Source organism: Grampus griseus, assembly GCF_964374135.1.
Source record: "Grampus griseus genome assembly, chromosome: 1".
Taxonomy (NCBI): Eukaryota; Metazoa; Chordata; class Mammalia; order Artiodactyla; family Delphinidae; genus Grampus; species Grampus griseus.
In genome coordinates this window covers 156,302,243-156,326,137 of record NC_139017.1, presented here as the reverse complement: position 1 = coordinate 156,326,137, position 23,895 = coordinate 156,302,243, and the positions used below count along the sequence as shown (strand labels likewise).

The following is a 23,895-nucleotide window of genomic DNA, read 5'->3' as shown; positions in this document are numbered from 1 at the left end:
GATGAGCGCCCTGAACTTCAGCTACAAGCGTCTTACAGGTCCAATGAAATAGGCCTTTACAAGGCCCTGGTGAGCCTGCCACCGTCTCTGTTCAAGGCAGGCAGGAATGACTGTCCCCTTAATACAGATGAGGAAACTGAGGCTTCAAAGTGACAGGAATATGTGCAGGGAGTGAAAATAAGACAAGAACGGCCCCTTGCCTCCATTCTTGTGTGAAATTGCAGAGGGGGAAGTGAATAATGTGCTGCTCGACACCGTGTATCACCTTGAGCCATTAGTAACGTCACCGAGCCTCAGTTTGCCCATCTGCAAAATGGGGGTAATAATGTCATTTATCTTACAAGCCTGTTGTTAGATGTCTATTAGATGGTGTAAATAAAATGACTGGCACAGTGGCTCATAGGAGAAACTGCAGACATGAAGATAATGTTATCACCACGATTATAACAAAAACAGTTTGTGATTCGTGCCAGTGTAGGACTCTCTCCAGGGATCCTGGGTTGTGTGCTGTGGTGGAAACAGCTGTAGAACCACTGTCAAGAGACTCTGCATGGGTGGCGCTATGTGGTAGCAATGGTCGCAGCTCCATCCTCTACCCGCTATATGATCTTTGGACAAGTAATTTCATTCCTCCAAACCTCAGTTTCTATTTCTATAAAATGGGAATAACTATACGACCTAGCTCAGTGGGGTCTCGCTGCCCAGTGACTGTGTACAGCGATGTGCCCAACACAGAATCAGAATCACACAGACATCCCACCCAGGCGACACACTATCACCCGCAACAAGCGGCCTCCGGCCCATGACCACCATCGCTACCAGGTCAAGAAGCCACAGGTTACTCTTCTCTGTCTTCCCTAGACCAACTCCCACTGGACCCTGTCGGCTCTACCTTCAACATCTATCCAGGAAGTTATCCCTAGTGGTCCCTGGTTGGATTCCTGCCCTTCCTCTGTCCTCCCATTACCCCCATCCCAGTCCCATGCTAAACTCTATTGTGGTACTCATCACATCGCATTTAAGTTATGCTCAGTTATCTGTCCACCCCAGTGGTGATACATTAGAAAGAATGAAAGCTTAGGGGGTGGGGCTGGGGGGACAGAAACTATACATGTCATCACCTCTAGGTACCAGAACCCCATACAGAGTCCAGAACAGTGTGGGAGCTCAACACAACATGGCTGAATGCATGTACAGATGCATGGAAGGAAGGGAAAAAGATGGGAGGGAAGGGAAGGGGAGGGAAGGAGACGGGAGGGGAAGGGAGGATGAGAAAAGGAAAAAGTCTTGGTATTTCTACTGTTAGGCTAGTAACTTTCCCCGTCATACCCCAACTGCTCCTCTTGCCTTGGACCTATTATTCCACTCAATTTTTGTCCTTCATCTGCAAAGCAAATGTATGGTGCCTGGCCGTAAACTGACATCAGTTTCTATCAAGAAGTTAACCAAGGAGAATCAGGTCTGGCTGCAGAGCAGAGGCCGTTTAAACAGCAGTCCCACTTCCTACAGTTCACCTGGATGAAGCACATTCTCCATCTACTCTTCCAGGAGATGACGGAAGGAAAAGAAAAATGAACAATTTATTTTCTTATTTAAATATGTCACAGAGATAAGCGGGCCAGACGATCAATGTCTCAGTCAACATCTCCTCTAGGTCTGGGTAAGGGCTCTGAGAAATCTCCAAGGCTGGCTGGCATCCGTAGCTGCGCCCAAAGTGGATGGGGCTCCAACCATCCCTCCAGGGTGGGAGGGACAGGCATGTTTGCTCCCCCAAGCTGCAGGCGATGCTGACCTGCTCTGGCCCAGATCCAACACGGCCAGGTAGGAGAGTACGTGCTCACCCAAGCCCCAACTCCATAGAGGGGAGAACGTTCCCACTCCATGCCCCAGAGGACAAAGTACCGCACACGCATATTTCTCTGGTCTCCCTGACCCCTCACTCTCGCCCCCTGCAGGAGGGGAGTGACTTGTCTAAATAGTGAGTTGCGGGGGGGGAGAGCTTGGCGAGCTCAGCTCAGCCCCACCCACCTCGCACCACCCTAAACTTAGTCCAGCAGGCTTGGCCCCTGTGAGGGAGGCCCCAGGTTGTCCCCTTTTGCCCCTGAATGGGTGGGTAAGTTTCTCCCATTCAAGAGTGATGTATTAACAAGCCACTTTGGCCGCATATCCAATGCCACATTCTCCAACCAGCTCCATCAGTAATGAGCTGACATTTTGATCTCTCCATCTGACTCCTCTTGTTGTTTTTCACTCTGTCTGGTTCCAAATTTGAGAGGGGAAGCAAGGCGTGGCAGCGAGGGTGCAGAGGAGGTACTGGACAAGCTCACGGCCCTGCCTGGGGTTCCCAGACCCCTACGTGTCTTCAAAGGCAGTAATGAGAGTGTGCGAGTTACTTTCAATACTTCAAAGAGCCTAACAGAAACTGCATTTATCCACCATCAAAATGCACAGGCAAATAAATGCCAAGTGTCTGCTTCGGGCTGGAACTCGTCCCAGTCAGTGAGGTCACGCTGCCCTTTGTCCATTCTGATTGGTGGGATGGAGCCCACAGGCTTGACAATTAAGGGATGTTGTTTTCCCCAGTCTCTCTGCCTAGGGCCTCCTGAGAAACCTTAGCCCCTTGGCAGGACTGTCTGCTGCTTTGAAAGGAGAAATGCAATGAGGTGCATTTGGGAATGAATGGGAGTGTCTCAACCATAGATAAAGGGAGTAAGAGTGAGTTCCCAAGAAGATGCCTTTTCCCAGGGCGGAAGATCAGAACCACCCATGTTAGAAGTCAGGGCGTCAACTCAGACAGCGTGTGAGAAATGAAGGAAGACTGAGGCCACGAGAAGGTGGGAAGGAGCCTGGGGCTCTGGAACAGAGAGGCTTTCCACAGGTTGGATGTGGCTTTGCCCACCTCCGTGTGAGGGCAGAACAGAAAAGAAGCCTGGGCCTCCTGCACTTGTTCTGACCCCGTGGCACAGTTTCCCTGTAACTGTTTCGGGGTGGGTGGGATGTGGGGAGAGAGCCGATCAGGGCCAACGGACCCGAAACAACTGGCAGTTACATATTTCTTTTAGGAGTAAAAATGGGGAAAAGAATCCATGCCCCTTTCGATAAATGCAGACTGCTGGAAACAGTGCCTTGATACACAAGTTTCTTGGTAGGAACTCGGAGAACAGGAGCATGTCCTCAGTCATAACAAAGTTGGGCTGTGTTGAGAGAGGGAGGCGTTTAGGAGCCTGGTCCCCTGCCTCTCAGCACGCAGCCTCAGCCCACAGAGGAGGGCGGATCTCCCTTTCCCCCAGGGGGCAGGGGCACTGGACTAAAAGGCAAAGCATGTCCACCAGATGGCCCCCGTCCTACCTAAAACCCCTGCGTAGAGCAAGCCCGTCATTCTCGTGCTGAGAGCCGGCTGGGAAAGGGGGCGCTGAGTGTACGCTGTCGACCCTTTCCCAGTCCTGATTCTGTCAAGGATCTCGAGTGCTCAGTTCCCGAGATTTACCCTCACAGTGGGACATGAAAAGCACCACGGGGGGGGCTTCTGTGGTGGCGCAGTGGTTGAGAATCTGCCTGTTAATGCAGGGGACACGGGTTCAAGCCCTGGTCTGGGAGGATCCCACATGCCATGGAGCAACTAGGCCCGTGAGCCACAACTACTGAGCCTGCGCGTCTGGAGCCTGTGCTCCGCAACAAGAGGGCCGCGATAGTGAGATGCCTGCGCACCGCGATGAAGAGTGGCCCCCACTTGCCACAACTAAGGAAAGCCCTCGCACAGAAACGAAGACCCAACACAGCTAAAATAAATAAAATAAAAATTAATAAACTCCTACCCCCAACACCTTAAAAAAAAAAAAGCACCACGGGGCTCAGGCCTGAGCCATGCTCTCCAACATGATGGACCAAAAGCCAGTGCCTCAAGGGGTGTCAGGCACATGCCCAGCTATTAATAAATGAATCAGTACTTTCCCTTCCTCTCAACTGACACTCTTTGTCCTTACACCCCATCAGTCAGAACCCTGGAAGGGAGGGGGTGACAGGAACAGCTGTCCATGGCTCATCAGCTTAAACTCCTCCCAAGACCCACTCTTATCCCAAGAGTTTCAGAGTCTTTGCTACTTCTTCAAGGGGCGCCAACATCTCACTGACCTTTGTCTTGTCCTTCCCCTTCCATCCAGAGAGTAAAGCCACTCTCCTGTGTCTCTCTTACCAAACCGTGCACCATCAACCGGAGGAAGACAAGAATGGCTGTGGGAGACCAAAGGGTTGCCACTGTCAAGGCCAGAATGCTGGGTCCCAAGTGTCCAGGAGCAAAGATGGAGGCCTGCGCCTCAGCAGCGCTAGTGAGACTGTAGGGAAGCTGGAGAGCTATTGGGGAGGTAGAATCCACAAGACTGGATTAGTGGAAGGGAATGGGTAGGGGTGGAATTCAAGGACGATGCCCAGGCTTCTGGCTTAGGAAGATGCATGGAGGTGAGACACAAAAGAATATGGGATGGTGAGACTGCTGGGGGTAAGGGGCGTGACGCAGGTGACAACAGAAAGGCAGAATTCAGTAGATGGCATGCTGAGTGCGGGGCCAAGGATCGGCCGCGTGGTATGCAGCTCTGGAGTTCAGAGGCAAGGTCTGCACCTAAATGTGGGATGTGGAGATTATCAGCATTTGGACAGTGGCACAAAGCCACAGGAAGAAATGAATGTAGACTAAAAAGAGAGGTCAGCTAAGGCCTGGGAACAATAATACGACAGCAAATTGTAAATGGGAGGAAATGAGGAGCAGTGTCAGATGCTGAAGAGGGGAGAAGGCAGATGGAAGGGCAAGAGGCAGGCTGTGGAAGGACTGAGAAAGGTCTAGAAGTGGAGAGAGAGGCTTGGATTTGGAAAATACGAAGTCATGTGGTGCCCTGGACTGGAGCAGTTCCGCCGGAGTGGGGCGTGTGGAAACCAGATGACAGGGGTTGAGAAGTACCTTGGCAGACACTCTCTCAGGAAGCCAGACCAGGAAAGGAAGGAGAGAGACGGGGAGACAGTCAAAAGCAGGTGCCGAGTCAAGGAAGGGGTGGTGTTTAGTGTGTTTTTAAGATGAAAACAAAGTGTGTTTCTGGGCTAATGGAAAGGAAACAGAGGAGGGAGGGGTTAGAGAAATGGGAAGCAGGGACGCCAATTAGCCAATTACAGCAGCAACTTCCTGGGTAGCGCAGGGCACAGCATCCTGGGGGCTTTCCTACCCCAGTTCAGCAGCAAGGTTCATGCACTTGTTTCCTTTAGTGTCAATTTTTCTGTGATGTAGGAAACAAGGTTGTTCGGGGGGATGAGTGGGTGAGGCTGCCCCAGAGATGAGAACAGTCCCAGACGGAGCCTGTGGTTCAGGGCACAGAGCCAGAAGAAGGACACACCAGGACTGAGCTGAGTGGGAGAGGCCAACAAGAGCCGGATCAAGAGAAAAGAGAGGGGGCTTCCCTGGTGGCACAGTGGTTGAGAGTCCGCCTGCCGGTGCAGGGGACGCGGGTTCGTGCCCCAGTCCGGGAGGATCCCACATGCCGTGGAGCGGCTGGGCCCGTGAGCCATGGCCGCTGAGCCTGCGTGTCCGGAGCCTGTGCTCCGCAGCGGGAGAGGCCACAACAGTGAGAGGCCCGCGTACCGCAAAAAAAAAAAAAAAAAAAAAAAAAAAGAGAGGAACGAGGTTGGGTCAGATTGACTCCTAGGTTCAAAATCTGAGGCCTGGGGACATTGGGTGGGTCCCGATACACACAAATTTACCCTTTACCACCTTATCTGACCCTAATCGCTCCAGACTGATCAGTTCATTTTTTTACTAAGGTGTTAATAGCTAACACTTCTCAAAACATTGACTTTTAACAATGGCTTCCAACTCAAAGATTCCAGCCACATCAGGATGGTCCTGAAACACAGGCTGGCACAAAGCAGCTATCTCACTGCTCTGCATCAAAAGTTTCCACCACCCCCTCGCCCAAGCGTCTCAGCAATTCTTCACCTTAGGACATCAGCTGTATCTGATACAGCAACAGAAAACAGAAAGGAAATCTGCACTGTGTCTCTGCTGCTCAGAAAGCAGCTTCCAGGGTGTTCAGTTGGACCTGACAATCACCTGGTGAGCATTCATTCACTCAATCAACATTGACTGAGCGTCTCCCCTGCTCCAGGCACGGTCCTAGGTGCTAGGGACACAGCGGTGAATAAAAGAACCCAAACGCTTGTCAGTGGGGCACAGATTTATACGAACAAGGGGTAGGAAAGCTGCATGCTGAGAGCCAGGCAAACATACACCTCTACGGGCAGGACAGCGAAGCTGCAATTCTATGAAGCTTCCCGGCAAAGCCTTGGGCCACACATTGGAAACCAGAGGTCCAGTGATTCCCAAATTCATCTGATCATGAAATCTTTCTCTCTCAGGGCACTCATTTAATAGTCCCTACCCGACTTCCTGAAACCCAAGAAACACTTGGCCAAATGAATGAATGAATGAATGACCCCCTCTACCCCCTTCCCCCCGACCCCCTGGCCTCCCAGAGTCTCTGTACTTCTGTACTTCCTGTCTTAGCATCCCTATTTGCATAACTGGCCCTTTGCCTAGGTTTCTCTGCAGAGTCCCTGGCTCCTCACAGGGACAACAGACTCCCTAAATGTCCATCCACTGGGCTAGAGCCCCTCCCCTGGCAGCTGAGTCCTGCTCCAGCCAGGAACAAACCTGGACGCCTTGGCCTCACCCTTGGGAGCCCTCCCCGTCTGCCCTGACCACGACTGGGCACCCCGCCTCAGCCTGCCTGTGTCGCCTCTGTCCGAAGATACAGCTGGCTGCCAGCAACAGGCCCCAGGAAAACGGCCCTTCAGCGCTTTGTGTCCGCTCTTCAAGTATTAAATCTGGAATAATAGGAGTTAGTACACAAGGAAGTTGAGGATAAGACTCCCCTGAGTGTCCTGCTTTCTCACCTAACAAACCAGGGGCTGGTGGAAGGACGTGGTAAATCAGGAGCTCAGAGCTGTCAGGCCCACCCGGACCAACAGGCCTTCTGTTAGGTGTGCTAAGCAGTTCAGGTATGGGATGCAGGCCTGTGGGGCCAGTATGCTTCCCCAGCCTCTTCTTGGGGGCCACCGAATCTCAGCAGCACTCATCTGGTCACCTCCGGAGTCCCAGCTCCACCAGGGCAGAGCTGAGAGGAAAGGAGTGGGGAGGGGAAGCAGGAAGCCCTTCCTCTGTTGACTCCTGGGTGAGGTCAAGGCCACGGTCATTGCAGAGGAGTGGATGGCTGAAGGCCCATCTCCTCTGGGCTCCACCTTCAGGCATCGGGAGCTGTTTGCCTAAGAGGTTCCTAGACAGACTTAATGTGCATAATAGTGATAACGGGAATTTATTAGGGATGTAGTTTCCACACCCTGCTCCGAGATACTCTGATTCACAAGATCCAGGGAGGGCCTGGGAATCTACATTTGTAACTGAGAAACCTGGGTACAACAGTGGTTGTTAAGCCTGTGGGTGCCAGAATCAGACGAGGTTTAAATCCAGGCTCTCTCCCTCCCTGTTGTCTAGTCTTGGGCGAGTAACGTAATCTCCTTAAATCTCAGTTTCCTCAACTGCAAAATCATCACCTTCTTAGGAATGCCACAAGGTTTAGGGAGGGGAAAGTACAGCTCTCAGCATCTCCCGAGAGTTCCCTAAAGGACCGATGCCAGCTTCCATGATAATGATGCTGATGGAGGGGCATGCAAACTTGACATCTCCTGACACAGCTTCCTGCCTCAAGCCTTCGTCCAGGCCACTCCCTCTACCTAGGACCTCCTACCCTCATATTATCCTCCTCCAGACGCCTGCTCACTCTTGGAGAGCCTGCCTACACCCCTAGGTGAAGCTTGCCCTGCTGCCCCTCCCCCTCCTCTATTCTCACAGTTCCCTGGGCCTTTAGGAGCCTGTAACTGTCCTTGGGGAAGGCACTTGGTTTTAAATGGTATTTGTATCCCTGATCCCCAGGCCAGGGCCACTGCACTGGGAGCTCAGTGAATGTCCAAAGGACCCAGCCCCACTGGTCCTAAGCAGATGGGAGCAGCTAAAAGCCTTGAAAATCCTCCTTGCTGACAGAGCTGGTCGGCTGAAGCCTGGCTAAAGGAAAGGGCATGGAGAGGGCAGGTCCTAGGTGAGGAGGGGGTGGAGGCAACAAGGTCAAAGGTCAGGAGGAGGCTCAAATTGATGGTGAGGCTGGGGGTGGGAGGATGACTCTACAATGAGAATGAAGACTTTTGGTGTCAGGAAAATAACAGGACTGGGAAAAGGAGGGAGCAGGAAAGGAAAGGGGCAGGAGATAACTGGAGAGGTCAGAAGAGGAGAGGAGGTGGACCAGGGGGCGCAGACTGACCAAAATGTGGAGGGGCACACGCGACCTGGACAAGATAGAGTACAGCAGGTCTCCGCAGGAGATGGGATGTTGAAACGGCCTGTGGAGTCATCCCCGAGCAGGTAGATTAACTGTTCTAACTTTCTTTCTTGCAGAAAGTTGTGGGATGTTCTCACTGAGGCAGGATTAACAGAACTGTGATTTACAATCCACAAGTTATTACGTGGGTTTCATGGACTTTTGACAGTTGTTTTACCCTCTCTGGGAAGGTGGGGAACAGGGTAAAAAAAATGAGGAAGGAAGAGGATGCCCTCATATCCTCCTTGCTGACCTCTCCCCAAGGGGCACCAAGACCTGCCTTCCCCAGCAGTGCCCTGGTCCGCACCCTGCCCTCAACATCACCGCATTCCTTCAAGACCTGCACCAGCAAACCAAGCTGATGGGGCCACACCCCTGCTCCAAACCCTCTAGACTCTTCATGGCCCTTATTTGCCACACTGAGCTACTTCCAGACCTTGAACATGCCTCACTTCCACCCAACCATGAGCCTGTACGGGTATGTTTCCATTGTTGGAATCCTTCCCCCTGCTGCCTCTCTCCATCTGCTCTCTGCGATCTATCCTGCGAGTCTCAGCCTAAACATCACCTGCTCTAGGAGACCTTCCTGACCCCTGGAGTCTGGAGAGTTACCCCTCGTTTTTTCTAACTGTGGCAAAATATCTATAACCTAAAAGTGACCACGTCAACCATTTTTAAGTGTACAGTTCAGTGGCGTTAAGGTGTTTCACATTGTTGTGCAACCATCAGCACCGTGCATCTCCAGAACTTTCCATCTTGCAAAACTGAGACGCTATCCATTAAGAAAACAACCCCCATTCCCTTCAAGCCCCCAACCCCCAGCCCCAGCGACCAGCGTTCTGCTTTCTGTCTCCGTGGACCTGACTACTCTACTTCATATAACTGGAACCATTCGGTATTTGTTCTTTTGTGACTGGCTTAGTTCACTTAACATAATGTCTTCAAGGCTTATCCAAGTTGTAGAATGTAGAATCTCCTTCCTTTTTTTTTTTTTTTTTTTTCAATACGGGGGCCTCTCACTGTTGTGGCCTCTCCCGTTGCAGAGCACAGGCTCTGGACGCGCAGGCTCAGCAGCCATGGCTCACGGGCCCAGCCGCTCCGCGGCATGTGGGATCTTCCCGGACCGGGGTACGAACCCGTGTCCCCTGCATCGGCAGGCGGACTCTCAACCACTGCGCCACCAGGGAAGCCCTCTCCTTCCTTTTTAAGGGTGAATAATATTACACTGCATGTAGATGCCACATTTTGTTTATCCATTTATCCATCAATAGACACTTGGGTTATTTCCACCTTTTGGATATCATGACTAATGCTGCTATGAATATGCGGGCAGTTGTCTCTCTTATGTACCCTTATCTTTGAAACTTGTCTATGGTCCCCAATGCATCTGAGAGCTCAGGCCCAGCACAGGCCCTCTATAAATGCCTGCTGAAGGGCTAAGTAATCCCTCACATTCTCTAAGTGTGGCACCCATCCAGTAATTTATTTGTAGTTTAACTGGCACCTTCTAAAACACAGTGCCTTGAGCCAGAAGAAAGACCTCCTATAGGAACTGGGGCCCCAGTATGGACAGGAAGGCTCTGGGGCTGCTCAAAGCCCTCCATACAGAGCCACCCCTGTAGAAGGATGGACTCAGGTGGGCCTGGGAGCCCACCCTGCCCCTTAGCTCATCAGTGCAGCTGTGTATCCCAACTTCTGCCTTCCACAAAACATTGATGAATCTGACCTCCTCAAAATGAAGCATCTCTGTCCAAAGAAAGACATCATAAACAAAATAGATGAAAGACTGGGAGAAGTTATCTGTAATCTCTAAAACTGACAGAGGGCAGTATCTGGAATATAAAAGGAACTCCTGAAAATCAAACCCAGATTTTTCTAAATTAAGACAGGAAATCCAATTTAAAAATAGGAAAAGAGGGCTTCCCTGGTGGTGCAGTGGTTGAGAGTCCGCCTGCCGATGCAGGGGACGCGGGTTCGTGCCCCGGTCTGGGAGGATCCCACATGCCACGGAGCGTCTGGGCCCGTGAGCCATGGCCGCTGGGCCTGCGCGTCCGGAGCCTGTGCTCCACAGCGGGAGAGGCCACAACAGTGAGAGGCCCGCGTACCGGAAAAAAAAAGGAAAAGAATATGACTAGGCAATTCACAAAAAGAGAAGCTCAAATAGCCAACAAGCATATAAGAGATAGTCAAACTTACTAGTCATCAGAGCAATGCAAAACAAAACAAAACGACGAGATGGCGCTTTAAACTTATCAGAATGGAAAAAAATTATAAAGGTGGACAATATTAGTATTGGTAACGACATGGGGAGACAGAAACTCTAGTGCACTCTTGGTGGAAATGAGCCCTAGCTCAGCTGCTCTGGAAAATATTATGGCATATCATAGAAAATCAACATGTTAACTCAGGAATCCCAATCGTCCACTCTGTATAGCCCAGAGTTATTCTTACACGGGGTCCCAAGAGAGAATGTACAAGGATGTTCTCCAGAGCTTCATGTGTAGTCAGGAGGAGTTACAGACAAGCCAGGGGTTTATTCCCAGGGGGAGTGGATATATACAATGTGATGGACGCACAGCTCATAGTGCAGTGAAGGACTAGACACATACAAGGAGCAAGGCTAGATCTATACAATATAGTGCTAAGTCAATAAAGCAAGACACTTGATGAAATTTATAGTTCACTATCATTTATGTAAATTTACATATGCACACAAAACAACCTTACATATTTTATAAGGATCCATGCATATTTCAAGATATATATCAAATATATTAGAGTGGGTACAGATGGGAGAAGGCAACAATTGCCTTGGGATAGGGGATAAAGGAAGGAAATTTTTTAAAATAAAACAAGAAAGGAGCCTTTCATAGATAGATGATTATGAAGTGTCATGATCTGAGGGTAGGTTAATTCCATGTCATGCTCAAAGAAAAAAGCAGAAACCAAAAAACACCCAGCAGTGCCTTCCACATGACCAGGAAAACTATCCTTGTTACATTTTCCTCTTTCCGTGTTTCTTGGAACAAAATGTCACAGGAGATGTGAGTCCCAGTGGTCCTCAAACACAGGGAATTTCCATCTTGCTAGAGTTAAAAGGCCTCGGGGCAAATCTTGTCCCCTGGATGGATGTCTTAGTGAATATGAAGCCCTAGCAATCACCTCTCCCGGCCTGAGTTCGTGATGCTGCCCCGGGGTAGGCGGGTGGGTGGGAAGGGAGGAGGCTGCAGCAGATACCTGATGGGCGGTGGATGGGAACTGTTCATGTCCTCCCTTTCAATTTCTCAGGATCAGCCACTTGGAGGGTCAGAATGGATACAGGCCAGGAAGCTGAGTGAGTTCACCCTCCTCCATCCACTGCCCCTGCGCCCTGAGGCACAGCCAAGCAGGCTGTCTGCAAACGTAGTGAGATTCCCATCCCTGGCATGCCAAGCCGGCCTGGCCACGGGGCAGGATCTCCCATCGGATGCGGCTTACACTGGTGACCTACTCTAAAATCTCTGGGTCCTTTCTGTTTTGTTGATTAAATAATGCCCATTATCAGCATTACATAGACAAGGTGGGTATTATTATCTCCACTTTACAGGCAAGGAAGTCAGGCCCAGGAAGAAGAAATGAGATGCAGAGGCATGACCAAGGCTGGAAGACTAGTTTCCTGACGCTCAGGCCAAAGTTCAAGAAACATATCAAATATATCAGAACGTGTTCCTTTCAGCTATGAATCTGCCATGGCTCAACCCTTCTAGGACTGCACAAAAGACAAAGGCCAGGAGAGCAGGGCAACACGGGTCCCTGGGGGGAGGGATGCCATCCTCGCAGGGCCCGTTTTCATGCTAGAAACATTTTATTTTATTTTTTCATTTTTATTTTATATTGGAGTACAGTTGATTAACAATGTTGTGTTAGTTTCAGGTGTACAGCAAAGTGATTCAGTTATTCATATACATGTATCTATTCTTTTTCAAGTTCTTTTCCCATTTAGGTTATTATAGAATATTGAGCACAGTTCCTTGTGCTATACAGTAGGTCCTTGTTGGCCATGGATTGAAAATAAATCATTAAACTCTCATCTCCTTTTTGTTGCCAAGTAATGTGCCAGAAATCCCAGGCACCATCACCAAGCCTCACCCAGTCTCTGAGCCTCTCTCCACCTTTGACTCCTACCCGTGACACGGTGATGGAGGAGTGATGAGGGCAGGAGGTGGTAAGACTCAGGCTGGGGTGGGGAGTTAGGCAGCAACCCGCAGACAAACCTCCCGGGGCCTGAGTCGACTCTACCACCCTTGCTCATCCCAGAAAGGGTTATCAATCACCCTGCACAAAATGCCTAGGCAATCTCTGATAATTCGCTTGTATCTCAAATGGTCTATTTCAAAGTTTCTGCTTTCTCCCTTTCAAGTTGCAACTGTCACACCTGCTTACTTTCCATCAATGAATAGATGTAGCTACTTAATAATGGACCTTATTCTATTGCCTATTTGAAAACCAAGGACACATAATTTTTTGAGGTTTCTGGATTATAATTGCACTTGAGTATAAATGAGACATGGACAGGGAGGAAGGCTATTTGCGCCGCAATATGAGCCCTTATTTTCTGCTCCAGACCACGTGGGAGATTCTCAAATAAGTTTCTAAGAGTTATCTTGGTGCTGTCAGTGATTTAACTACACAGACATTATTTTTAGCACCACAAGAGTGCCTTATAACGATGATTTTCAAGGGCAGAATTGACATCTCCTTAGAGCTCAATTCAGTTTAAAATTTTCCAACAATAAGAAACAAATAGGTAGAAAGTGAAAGGCAGTTTCCAGTGGGGAAACTCCTCAAAAGAGGGGACCACAGAGGTGAACCCCTACACTATCCAGAACTTTGCTTTCTGTGGGTACAGCCACCCCGCTAGCTCCAGGGTGGGCACAGTGCCCTTCTCTGATGTTGGGCTTGACAAGGGCTGCACTGGGGCTCCTGCCTTGTGCCTGGCACATTTCTCTGCTAGGGTTCATGGTGGTGGCCACACAGGACTTCCAATTTCTCCCTGAAGAATGACCCCTAATAGCAGAGAGCGGAGCCATCAGCATTTTAGAATCGACACCAGTGTGGAACCAAGGGCTGATGGGGACTTTCTATCTGCTAGAAATTTCACAGTTCAGGCAAATGAGGAACTGAGGAGTTCTGGGGAGGAAGATGAAGATGCTACAATAAGGTGAAGCAGGTTAGGTTGTTTCTGGTACCCTCCTTTACTTCCCATTTCTTCACAGTGCCCACTCAATTGGTTATATAATCCCACTACATCTCCCGTATCCCCTCCCAATTCACCCAACCTAAGCCACCCCAATACATCCTAACTCACCCCCATCTCACCCCATCCCACCACAACTCATTCACTCCACTCTACCATATCCCGATCGTCCCACTCTACCCCAACTCAACTCCACCCATCCCATCTTATCCCACCCCATCCCATCCCATCCCAATCCATTCTGACCCAATCCTATCCCACTTCACTCCGTCCTATCCCAGTCAATCCCCCGAACACTATATCTCCCAATTCCACCTCAAACCATCATATTTTACTCAATCCTATTCCATTTCATTCCACCACCCATCTCAGTCCATCCCTATTCATTCTATCTGTTCCATCCCAATATACATCCCAACCCATGCTTGATCCTCCCCCAACTCACTCCTTCCTACTTCATCTCAATCCATCTCAAATTATCCTGTTTCTCCAATTCCACCCCATCATATTCCATTCCATCCACTCCCATCCCATCTCCTGCCCGCTCCCCTCCCATCTCCTGCTTGGCCAAAGTTCTCATTTTTTAATGTATACAGGGCATGACCATTCTTCATGTCATGCGAAACTACATGAGAAAGCCAAAGGACCCCAGAGATCTAAGAGTTCAGTGTGTACTGGGGTGGAAGAGGAGGGAAAAAAAAGATACAGAATCTCATCTTTATTTTTTTTCAAACAACTTCCAAAATGCTTAATCTACTGATAGGGAATCAAAAGCGTGCTCTAAAGAGTATGTAATTCTTATTATGTCTTGAATTTGTACAGGCCCCCCCAAAAAGAATCTCATCTTTAAAGGTGGGGTATGAAAAGATAGCCCAGGGGGTTGAGCTCCCACATCCAGAAAGAGAATAAATATGAGTTTCATGTTTCTCTTAACTTACAAGAACCAGGGAAGAGCTCTAAGAACCACACCACTATTTTCAAGTTGAGAAATCCACATTGCATAGCCTACCCTTTGCTTTCTGTGGGCCCAACGGGAAGCCGAATTCTATTCAAAGCCGCTGAATCCTGAGACAGTGTCTCTGTGAGGTGGAAAACTCTGAGGTAACCCTCCATTTTCAGGTTCACCCAGATGTTCCCCTGTTGTCGTGGAAAATCTCTGTAGCAGACGGAGAGGAGGGATTGGGAGGCCATATCCCACTCAGAGTGAAACCCAAGGAAGGCAGTGTCAGTGACATTCTCCAACCTCTAGGGGGAGCTAAAGGGTCCGCCCTCTTCACCCCTCCAGGAAGAGGTGTACTAACAAGGCCTGATAAGTGGGTGAGTCGGCCAGGTTCCTAGGAGTGTGCTTTCAGTGGGAGGAGCAGAGGAAAGACTCTTGCTGATCCATCTGGTGGCATCTTAGAGTGGCAAAGGATGAGAACTGTTTCTCTTATAATTCCAAGAGGCTGGTGCAGAAAGCATGTGGACAATAGTAGTAGCAGTAGAGGCAGTGGCAGCATTTAACATACACTGAATGCTAACAACAGGTCCGGCACTGTGACAGATGCTTTCCATGAATTAAAAGGATGGGCCCTAGAGTCAGGAAGCCCTGAGGTTCAATCCTGTCTCCTCTCCTATCTGCTCTATAATCTTGGCCAAATTGTTTAATTTCTGAGTCTCAGTCTCTTCAAATGTGATATTATACTACCTGAATTGTTGTGAGGATTGAATAGGAATGTCTATAAAGCACTAAGCCAGCACTCAGTAAAGGAGAGCTATTGTTGGTAATATGTAGAGGGACATAGGGCCGCCTCCCACCTGGGGATGCCCCTTCATCACATCCCACTCCTCCAAGCCCCTTGCCTTGGGAATGTCCAAAAGGACAGTGATAGAGAAAGGGAACCCTGGGCTCCAGAGAACCTGCCTCTGATCCTTTCACCAGGTGTTTATTGAGTGTCTGCTATGTGCTGTGATCTGGGCTACACTGCTCGCCTGAGTTCATAGAGCCTTAGGGAAAGGCAGACATTGTCTCATTAAACAAGAAATCCCGATATGTCCTGATGAGTTTTACAATACGAGGAGTTTTACAACCTGGGTTGTGAGAGTTCACAGCAGAGTTCAGTCGAGACTGGTGCCTGGGACTAGAAGCAAATCAAGGACGGCTTTGTAGTCACCCTCCAGGAGCTGTGGTGGAGATGGATGGACCATGGCTGCTTGAGGAGTTGGAAGGTTGAGATCCAGGCTCAAGTGCTAAAAGCATCACAGCATAACTGATGGACACAGCCCAGTGGGAAAAGCACGACAGACATAGGCAGCCTGTGTGGAAGGAGTCCAGGGGTAGCACCAGCTGGGTCTCCTTAGAAATCAGATAACAGGGTGGGTACCAGTAAAGGATTTGGAGTCAGGCAGGCCTGGGTTCAATCTCTGGCTGACTAGTGGTGTGGTTAAGTTATGTGTCCCCTCTGAACCTATTTCTTTGTGGATAAAATGGGGAGAATAATATTACTGGCCTCACTGGGTTGCTGTGAGGGTCGAATTAATACATGCAAGTGCTTGGGTTGCCATCAGCACATGGTGAGGACTCAACAGACATCAGCTGTTAGTGTCACTCCCCTGGGTACAGCTTTCTGAGCAGTGGAGGAGGATATTGGGAGGGTGCACAGACTTCCTGGCCGAGTCCTCTGTCCTCAGTGTTCCCGTTCCAACCCCATCTTGCATTCAATGGGCACAATCAATACGTATGTGCTGGACCTGTTGCATCTCTGATTTCTAATCCCTTCCAAAACACAGGGATGCCTTGTCCCTTTTGCAGGCAGGCAGCCTGAGCCTTGGGGAGGTCTGAAGATCAGCTAGTTCTCCAACAACGAACATCTGGCTCTGCTGAGCCATCAGAGTCCCTAAATCCTGCTGGCATGACAATGATGATGAAACAGAGGCAGATGAGACACATGAGGCAAGTTGGTGTCGCTGAAGCCACCTGCTGGACTCTTCTGGACACACCCAAACCTTGCAGTGTCCGAGCCCTGGCAACCTGGTTCTCCAGTGCCTTTCCACATCATTCTAGCCTCACCTTCAACAGAGCTACACTGTCACCAATCCAAGATATGGTCAACGCTCTCTGCTGTGGTCAGTTTCTTTTTTAAAACCATAAACGCACAGCTCAATTGCAAATGGAAGTTCAAATCCATACATTGATGCCTTTCCTGGGGGGGTGGGGGGGTGGGTAATGCTTAGGGCTTGTTCTTGCATTGGTTCTAGAACTTAAGGAGCTATCTTACCAATCTGTGACATTTGGTTCTGGAGGGAAAGCAACTGGGGATCAGGTGGCTTTGTTGTCGCATTACCTCTGCAAACCAACTGGCTTCTTTGATCCCTAAAACTATTATTTTAGGCTTATCAGCCCCTAGTAAACTGTCCAAGAAAAAAATATTTTAAAAAATCATCTGCTGATTTAACAACCATCTATCAGCCACCAATTCTATGCCAGGTCCTGAGCTGGGTGCTGGGGAGGCCAAGAGAAATAAAGCACTGTCCCTGCCCTCAGGAAGCTCACACTTCAATACGTGAGGCAGATAAATAACTACTTTGAATACAATTCAGTTAGTAGTGTCATCAAACACTGGGTATGGTCAGTGCTCCAGTTTTTAAGAGGCCTCTGAAAACAAGCAAAGCAGGGAGAATTTTTTAAAAACTAATTTGATATTTGATTTCTTTTAAAGCAATGAAGTGGTTAGCATGGGAAAAATCAGAACTTTAAACCGTAAGTATAAAAACCCTTACGCTTTAATATTGCCTTATTTTAAATTACTTATTAAGGAAATGGGAAGCATAACAGTCTTTTCGATGCTCAGAGCTGCTTAATTCGGAGAAAAGTAGCCAGGTTTGAGAACATTTGAGAGCATGAAACTGACAGAACTTGATGGCCACCTGATAAGGAAGGAGTTGAGGATGATCCTGAGGTTCCCGGCTAGGTAACTGGGAAGCTGCCAGTCCCACCAGCCTGCATGGAGGACACTGGAGGTTAGGTGCAGAGCTAATGAGTTTGCTTTGGAAGGGAAACATCTATGTGAAGATGTCCAACAGTCAGCCGGTTCTACGGGCTGTCTAGATCCAGAGCTTCCGTGGGCTAGGAAGCCAATAAACATATATCAGGAGAAGCATCTTGGCAGGAGAGATCTGTCTGGAAGCTTCAGAGTGTGGTAGTGGAAGAAATGGGCCTGGATGAGCTCACCCAGGGAGGAGTGAAAGGAAATGAGGAAAAGCATAAGGAATGGAACACTGCAGGAAGCCAGACTTTCAAGAGGGGAATAAGTGCTACTATTAGAAACTGGGAAGGAACGGCCAAGAGGTAGGAGAAAAAATCAGCCAAGCACAGTGTGCCGGAAGCCCAGGGAAGAGAAATTTTAAAAGAAGTAATCCAAGGTGTTCACAGTTCAGAGAGGTAAAGAAAGAGAAAGCAGATGGGTTTGGCGATTAAGGGGGTCCCCAGTGATCTTTCCTAGAGAGTTCCAGTCCTGGAGACAGAAGCCAGTCAGCAGGGAGTGAATGGTTGCAGAGAAAGTGAGTTCAGGACTCGTCTGAAGAGAGTTAACTTGTAAACGAGAAGGAAAGATGGGATGGGAGCTACAAGGTCAATGGGGCCAAGAAGTCTGGTTGGCTTGTTTTATGTTAGAGATTAAGTTGTTTAGGGAAAACAAAAGACAGGAGAGTGATTGATCTATCGTCCAGGGGGAGGAGGTAACTGCTGGAAGGTCTCTAGGGAGGCTGGGGGTAGGGGAAGTGTGAGGGCACAGATGGAAGGGGTGAGTGTCCAAGTTGAAGGCAGGCTCAAATCCTATATTCATTTTATCCAGTCATCACCGGGCCAAGGAAGGGAGACGGCGCAGTCCTGAGCATGTTTTAAAGTCAACGGCATGAAGAGAACACAAAATAAATGTGCTTCCCCCTCTAATGTGCCAAATCCTGCCATCATCTGTCACCAAGTCCACTTCCAAATCTCTGCTGCTGGCAAGGTCAAACACCACATGTAAATGCGGGACGGGAAGGCAGAGCGCGCCCACCAGAGAGCAAGCACCCCCTCCCCCAAGCCGTTCAGCACTCCCACCCCCAACTTCTCTGCCAACCAAAGAGCTGCAAGCCAACCGATCTCTCCAAGGCAGGATTCCAACACAGCCCAGCAGTGTGCAAGCTCCGGTAGTCGGCCTTCTTTCCCTGGGGGGATGACATGCCCAAGGGGCAGAGACAAATCGAGCCAGAAACCCAGGTGGATCATATTAGGGGTAATCTCAGGTCTGCTAAGCCAGAGCAGGGGCCGCTCCTGGACACATGTCTGAGAGGCCTGACAGCCGGTACCAGCGGTACCCCCACCTCTCATGTGGCAAGTCTGGTGACCAGCGGCGTCGTTGTGAACTGTGCAGCCACCCAGTGGGTGTGGGTGTGCGCGAGGCCTGAGCTCCTAGGCGCGCGCACCGCGGGCGCCCCTCTCTGGGTGTCGGCCGCTATGACTCTTAGGGGAACCTGAGAAAGTCCGGTCAAGTAGGGATGGGAGAGCTAGGGCTGGCTCGGGGCGCCCTTCCCGACCAGCAGCCCTAACATTCCCGGCTAAGGAGCTGGCGACACGGTCTGCGGGCACTGGCTCACAAGATGCTGGAGCCCAGAGTGGACAGAAGAGCTCGCCAGGGAAGTGTCGCAGTTTCCAAAAAGGGACCACCTAGAGGCTCGGATGGCTGAGGCCAAGCCTTCAAAGGTTCAATCGGTGGTTTAAAAAAAACAAAATAAATAAGTAAATAAAAAACCCAACACAGCTCCAGGCCGGAGGTGCTCAGTCAAAGCCTGGGCAGCAGGTGTTACGGGTTTTCTCCCCCCGTGGGTGTCAGCTTCCAGGCTAAATAAAAATGCGGCCCCAGGCATCGCCCGTCGGACCCGTCCCCACCCGGGGACACAGAACTTTCTAGGCTGTGGCTAGAGCTGAGCCTCGGAGGGGTGCAGGGGGTAAAGCGGAAGGGCAGCAGTCGAGGCCAGTGGTTCCCAGTGGGGACTGGGTTCTCTCCAAGGTCCGCGTGCCTTCCCGGTCCGCAAGCTGCGGCCACACATCGGCGAAGTTCCGGGACTCGCCACACCCGCCAGGTCTGTCCGCCTCCCCGACTCAGTCGCCGGGAGCAGGTCCCGCCGCCCGCGCCGCCGCTGCCGCAGACCCGGCGCTCGGCTGCAGCAGGGCGCGGGAAAGGGCACTTTGGCGCGGAGTGGAAACCGAAGGCAATGTGGCGACGCGGAGCCTGGCGGCGACACTCCCTCCCCTGCCCCCGGGCGCAACCCCCGCCCCCGCCTGCCCGTTGCTCAGCACCCTCCAGCCCCCACCTGAGTCCTCCAGCTCGGCGTGCTCTGGACCCCCGCCCAGCTGACCCCCCTCCCAGCCCAGAGCGCCCAGGGAGGGGGACACTTGGGGAGGGGGGTGGCGGCCGCAGTCTCCTGGCGGCTCCGGCGGGGGCGCGGGCTTCAGTTGCGAGAGAAATGGGCGGGGGCAGGGAAGGGTAGACCCTGCAGACGCGCAAATGGGGAGGGGGCGCGCCGTTCCGCTCCAGCCCCCAGGACGGGCGTGCCAACGAGGATCTGGAGGCGGGGAGGGCTCCAGGAAAGTTTATCTGGGAAAAGCCTAGCACCTTGGGGGCTGGGAGGCTGAAGAAACTGAAGCCACGGTTCGGGAGCCCCGCAACCCCGGGCGGGGATGGTCTGTCTCCCAGGCCCCCTGGCCGGATTCGGCCAAGTTGCGGCTGGGGGTGTGGGTAGCAGTGAGGGTGAGGATGGCGGGGAGGACGGGTGAGGGTGGGGGAAAAGAGGGGGGGGCAGAGGCGAGGCTGAGCAGGAGGGTCGGCGTTTGAGAGGGCGGGAGGTTAAGGCTGAGGGCGGGGGGAAGGGACAGGGACCGGGTCGTGGATGGGTGGGCTCGGGGCTCGGGCGGGGCGCGCGGCGGCCGCCGGCTCCCCGGCGCGGCCGGACTTACCCGCGGCGGCCGAGGTGCTGAGCAGCCCCCAGCCCAGCAGCAGCAGCAGCGGCGGCGGCGGCGGTGTCGGCGGACGGCCCCAGCGGCTCCCGGCGCCCGGCACAAGCGCCGAAATCCCGGCTTCGGTGCGAGCCCTCCCCGCGGGGCAGCCGCAGCGCCCCTGCTTCCGTCCCCGCGAGCGCGGCATGGCGCGACCGGCAGCGCCGAGGGAGAGGCTCCCCTCGCAGTGGAGGAGAAAGGAGGTCAGGAGAGCTCTGGAGCTTTTTTCTGCTCGGAAAAAATCCCGGTACTCGGGAGCTCTGAGCTTCTGCGGCTGGAATGAACCAAGTGTCCGCCCGGCCGGGGAGAGGCGCGCTGCGCTCTCGGAAATGACTCGCTCCAATCCCGCTTCGGGGGGTTCGCGCCGGGGGGCGGGGGGGGGGTGAATTATCCCCGGATTAATCACTCCGGAGCCGCTTCTCCGCCGCTCCAAATGCTGGGGGTGGAGGCGCAGCAAAGGAGAAAATATTGGGAGGGGGCGGGTGTTCCTCTTCAGCGCCACCTCCACCTCCAGAGAAACCACAGATTACATCTAAAGGGTTGTTTATTCCTGTTTGTTTTACAATTGACCAGTTTCTTTTAAGTTCAGTTCTCTCGTTTCCATTTATAAGATCACCCATAATACACCCCCCCATACACACACACACGCGCGCACACACACAGTGATACTGACACACAGGCGCGCGCGCACACACACACACACACACACACACGTACGCACACGCCTCTTCCACGTTTGGAAATTAGAATACTGTCTGGGAAAAGGTAACCAAAGAAGGACGCGGTTCCCCAAGTCACGGCTCTTACGAGCTGATCTTGGGTGGTGGCTTTGAACTTGCAATCTGCGGCGTGGGGCGATGCTTACCAGCCCCAGTGGCAGCAGCCTCCTACCCCATCCCAGGAGAAGGGTGTGTGTGCGTAGACCCAGGATTAAGAACTGGAGGGAAGGAGGGGCGGGGGTGGGGGAACCCACGGGTTTGGCTCCGTTCCGTCCTTCCCTACCCTAAGGCAAAATCTCGGGATGGAGGGAGGCGTGCTTGTGTCCGTTGCGGTGGGGGAGGGGAAGTGAGGTTGGGAGAGGAACGGTGCAAGAGTTACTTGTGCAATTTATCCTCAAAATTAAATAACCGGACCCGGCTTCTTCTCATCCTTACCCTCCTCCTCCCAGCCCTGGCCCCAAACCAGACGAGTTTCCCCCAATGGCGTGAGCCCCTTCCCACTTCTTTCCCGCCGCCGCTGCCGCCAGGCCCCAAGGGCTCAGCGCCGGTCCCCACCCGATCCCCCACCCCCACTCGGTCGCAGTCTCTGTCTCGTCTCTCGTAGGCTCCTCCGTCAGTCACGATGGCTCCTTAGCTGTCTACGCCAAACTCTCCGCGAGAGGGAACAGACGCTACGGGGGGAAGCAGGAGGGGCAGGGCCTGGGGAGGAGGTCCCCCCGGCGCGCGGGGTGGAAAGGCACTAGCGGGGGAACACCCTCCGCCTTTGCCCGAGGCACCCGGGAGAGGCTGCGCTAGGGGCTTTGGGGGGCTGGCAAGCCGGAGCTCTAGTATCTGCGAGCCCAGGGGGCAATGGCCCGCGGTCGGTGGGAGTTTCCGGGAAAGAGAGTGGAAGGGGCTATGGGGCTGACGACCCGAGTGGGGAAGGCGGCGGACAGGGCCGGAGGAGTGGATGCTCGTCCTTGCCCCCCAAGAAAAACTTGCTGTGCGGAGCCGCGATCTCCCGATCTCGCAGCTCCCTTGATGCCCGGCTCCCTCCTCCACCTCAAGTTGTTCCGGTTTCCCAGTATGAGCTCATCCCGCAGCTGGGGAGCCAGCCCGGTAGCCCCGGGCCGGTGAGCGGCCTCAGAATCGCCGGGCCCCTTCCCCACCGCCAACAGGCTGGCTTTCTCGCCCCTCCCGACGCCGCCTCGCTGGGTGCCAAGAACCGACCGAAACGGCCAGAACTCCACAGTGAAAGGCCTGCTTTATGTCCCCTGAGCAGCGAGGAGGGGGCTTGTCGCTTCCCATTGTCCAAGCCCAGCCCCCAAAAGAGAGGGCTCAGCCAGCCAAGCCTTGGCCTTCCCGCCAGCGCTGGAGAGAAGGGAGGGACTGGCTGGGCCGTAGGTGGGTGGCAGCCTTGGGGGTGCTCTTGGTGGGATCTTCCCTGGGGGGGAAAGCCCTGGCTCCTAAGCTTGGGCCTCTCCCCTCTCCTGCCAGAGGGGTCCTCGAGCTCCAGTGGGCAGAGCCCTCCCTTGCAGCCCACAGCTGGGCAGGAGAGAGTCTGGGCTGCTCTATAATTCTGGGGCTCCAGGCCAGTGGGCTTCCCCCACTCCTTCCTCAGCCCCAGAACTTTGCTCTGTGGCCGCAACCCACAGCTGATGTTTACCCCAGAACCCTCCCTGGCAATGGGACATTTGTCATCCTTCTCCCTGGGGGCCATGGAGGGCAGGGACACCCTTTTAATTCCTGACACTGGCCCAGCTACTCACTTCCTCCACCATTCCTCCTCTCTCTGATCTATCTGTGCCCACATATACTTACTGAGGCCTCCTGAGTTCTGGGCCCTGTGCCAGGCTGTGCTGTGGGCAGTGCAGAGATGCACAGTGTGCGGTCCTGCATGGGAGGATGCGGGGCACAGATGGAAACCCCCCCACAACCCAGGCAGTGCTAATCGCCAGGACAGAAAAAGGCATGTTACAGACAGTAACAAAGGCATATCAAGACCGTAAGCTTTTCTTGGACTTGGGGGATCATAAGGCCAATTTAAGGAGGGAAGTAGAATTGGGACTGGACCCTGAAGCCTGGATACGTTGACGAGGTGAAGATTGATTCACTCAACAAATAGTAATTGAGCATCATTACATGCCAGACACTGCGCTAGATATGTACACCTGACTGAACTGTCCCTGGCTTGATGAAGGCAGGTGATAAATAAACAATTATATATAAAGTTACTAATTAAAGATGCTATAAAGAAAAAGTTCATAGTGGCTGTGAGAAGGACTACACGGGGCATACCTTAAATGGTGGTCTGGGAAGGCCTCTCTGAGGTGGTGACTTTGAAGGTGGGATTGAAAATTAAGATAAACAGCCATGCAAAGAGTTGGGAAAAGGAAGGGCAAGGCCCTGATAAGGGAGGGGGACTGGCAGCTGGGTCTGGGTCAAGGTGAATAAGAGAGGACACCTAAGAGATGAGGGAGGGGATGGGACCAGAACCAGATCGTGCAGGGTCTCTTAGGGGATGATGAGATCGGA

General features: G+C 52.1%; 1 protein-coding gene across 1 annotated transcript in view; it reads right to left on the bottom strand.

The window, feature by feature from the left end:
• CSMD2 (CUB and Sushi multiple domains 2) overlaps nucleotides 1-20,810 on the bottom strand; it is a gene marked incomplete at both ends in the record, with an annotated part of 666,759 nt that extends 645,949 nt beyond the window's left edge. The window contains 1 exon segment of the mRNA XM_082658204.1: nucleotides 20,624-20,810. Within this exon segment, the coding sequence (XP_082514330.1) occupies nucleotides 20,624-20,810 (187 nt within the window).
• Between the last annotated feature and the right edge of the window lie 3,085 nt (nucleotides 20,811-23,895).